Source organism: Olea europaea, chromosome 1 (genome assembly GCF_002742605.1).
Source record: "Olea europaea var. sylvestris chromosome 1, O_europaea_v1, whole genome shotgun sequence".
Classification (NCBI taxonomy): Eukaryota; Viridiplantae; Streptophyta; class Magnoliopsida; order Lamiales; family Oleaceae; genus Olea; species Olea europaea.
Window position 1 is genome coordinate 23615197 of NC_036237.1, and position 3039 is coordinate 23618235.

Sequence of the window (3039 nt, forward strand, 5' to 3'; positions counted from 1 at the left end):
ATTGTGGTCATATAACTTGTAGTTACTATTCCGTAAGAAGTGGATTGCCGAAAGCTGTTTCCTCACTTGAATGGGCAATTTTAGAAGGCAATGGACCGGTATATGTTCATTATATGCTGGTTTGCAATTGCTAGCATGTTATTGGAAAATTGAATGGAGAAAAGAGAAAAATGAATTCTATTACTCCAGAATCTTCCGTCTGTACATTACATTCAGTTATGTTTAAATAGAAAATGAATTACATCAAGAAACTAACTAACTGTAACTACAACTAACTCACTCGATGCTACAACAAATGTTTGATGGACACGTGGACAAAGTAACAGATGGTTATATTCTAGTTGTTTCCATAGTTGCATTTCTTGTGTGCCTTGATTCTGTTACTCCCCCTCAAGATGGAATGTGGGGATTGACCATAGTCATCTTGGACAAGAGTGGAAACAACGAAGAAGCAGGCAAGGCTTTTGTAAAAATATCAGCCAACTGATGATTGGAACGAAATGGTAATAATTTGATAGAACCATCTGTCACCTTATCCCACACAAAATGACAATCAATCTCAATGTGTTTAGTTCGTTCATGAAAAATGGGATTGAGGCAATGTGAATTGCTGTAAGATTATCATAGAACATGATAGTAGGATCCTGTTTGGTAATCTGAAAATCAAGAAGTAATTGAGAAATCCAAACCAATTCACTAATGGCCAAGGCTAAAGCACGATACTCAGCTTCGGCTGAGGACTTAGAAACTGTAGTCTGCTTCTTGGCTTTCCAAGAAATCATAGAATCACCAAGGAATATGTAAAAACCAGTGATAGACTTCCTCATATCAAGACAAGCGCCCCAATCCGCATCAACAAATGCGCGTAGTTGAAAGGAAGAATGGGTCGAGAACGAAATTCCTTGACCAGGACTTGCCTTGATGTACTGCAAAAGGTGATGAGCTACATCCAGATGAGGCTTCCTGGGCTGAGACACAATTTGGCTTAACTTGTGGACAGCATAGGTGATATCAGGGCTAGATATAATGAGGTAAAAAAGATGACCAATCAATCTGCGATGCATAGAAGCATTAGAAACAAGATCACCTTCAAAAGAACTGAGTTTTAATTTTGGATCCATAGGTAACATAGTTGGTTTACATGCCAAAAAATCCAGAGTCCTCAAGCAACTGTAGAGCATACTGTCTTTGTGATAAAAAAAAAAACCTTTTTTAGGACGTGCAATTTCCAGCCCAAGAAAGTACTTCAGATTGCCATGATCTTTTAATTTAAACTGAGAATGTAAGAAACTTTTAAGAGAGGTGATTTCTAGTTGATTAGATCTGTGATGAGGATGTCATCTACATAGACCAAGAGAGCAATGAAGGAGTTACCAGAACCTTTGGTGAATATTAAATAATCTGATTTAAACTGTGTGAATCCATGAGCAATAAGAGCATTGGAAAATTTAGATAACCACTACCTCGATGCCTGTTTAAGACCATAAATGGATTTGTGAAGTTTACAAAGCATATTCTTCCCCTGAATTTTGGAACCAGCAAAGTTCCTATAGCCCAATGGTAAGTCTATATAGATTTCCTCAATAAGTCTCCATTGAGAAAAGCGTTGTTAACGTCAAGTTGAGTGATGTGCCAACTTTTTATGGTTGCAATAGCTAAAAGAGCCTTGACTGTAGTGAGTTTGGCAATCGGTGAAAAAGTCTCAATGAAGTCCAATCCCTCTTGCTGGGTATATCCCTTAGCAACTAAGCGTGCTTTGTACTTATCTATGCTCCCATCAGATTTATATTTGATTTTATAAATCCATCTGCAACCAATCGTGTGTTTTCCATCAGGTAGTGGTGTGACAGACTAGGCGTTTGTCATTTCCATTGCTTCCAGTTCAGCTGACATTGTAGCTCGCCAATGATCATATTTAACTGCATGTGGTAATATTCAGGTTCATAGTTGGATGAGATATTTAGGAGAAAATGACGATGATTAGGAGAAAAGGCCTTATAGGAGAGGTATTTTGATAAGGTGAAGGGGCATGGGATTGTGTGTTGTTGGTTAGAAGATTGCAATGAAAGTCTCTAAGATATGATGGAGGCCTACTGATTCGAGATGATTTTCTAGAAACATTTTGTGAGCAAGGACAACTAGAAGTGGGATATGAGACATTTTGTATCTCATTTGTGTTACTTGTAGCATTATTTTGTTCATCATGATTAATAGATTCTGGCATATGCATTCGTGTAGGAGTAGAAACAATATTAGAATTAGGAACTGGCAACACAAGTTCAGGAAAGGGATCGATCATGTCAGGAGAATGAGAGAGAGATTGAAAGGGAAAGATGCATTCATGGGAGACCACATCTCTAGAAATGAAGAAATTTTTGGACAAGATGTCATACACTTTATATCCCTTGATCCCAGGATGATATTCTACAAATTTACAGGCTCTTGCTCGAGGATGAAATTTTGTTCGACTAGAAGGAAGAGTGGATGCGAAATATAGACTACCAAATACTCTAAATTGATGGTAATCAACAGGAGATTTGTATAATAGGGAAAAAGGACTTTGATTTTGCAAAATGGGGGACGGTGTTCTATTGATGAGAAAGGTTGCAGTTAGGATGCAGTCACTCCAAAATTGAATAGGAATATTTGCTTGGAAAAATAAAGATCTAGCCACATTGAGCAAATGTTGGTGTTTACGCTCAACTATTGAATTTTGCTCAGGCCTTTTGACACAAGAAAATTGATGGATGACTCCTTTAGAGTGAAAGAACTCAGTAAACTTCAATTCTAGGGCATTATTTGATCTGAATTTCTTTATAGTTGCTTGAAATTTAGTTTCAATCAACTTAAAAAATCTGGGAATGATGTAACAAGCCTCTGATTTATGTTTCATGAGTTAAACCCAAGTAAAACGCGTACAATCATCTACTAAGGTAAGAAAATACTTATGTCCAGAATGAGATGGTACATGGTAAGGACCCCATGTATCACAATGTATCAAGTCAAAAGCATTGACAGATAAGTGATTGTTTGATATGA

The 3039-nt window shown here is 37.2% G+C and overlaps 1 protein-coding gene across 1 annotated transcript; it reads right to left on the reverse strand.

The window, feature by feature from the left end:
- Nucleotides 1-527: 527 nt before the first annotated feature.
- Nucleotides 528-1121, reverse strand: LOC111406230 (uncharacterized mitochondrial protein AtMg00810-like). Its single transcript, XM_023035524.1, has one exon. It carries the CDS (start codon nucleotides 1119-1121, stop codon nucleotides 528-530), a length of 594 nt encoding a protein of 197 aa, XP_022891292.1.
- Nucleotides 1122-3039: the final 1918 nt, after the last annotated feature.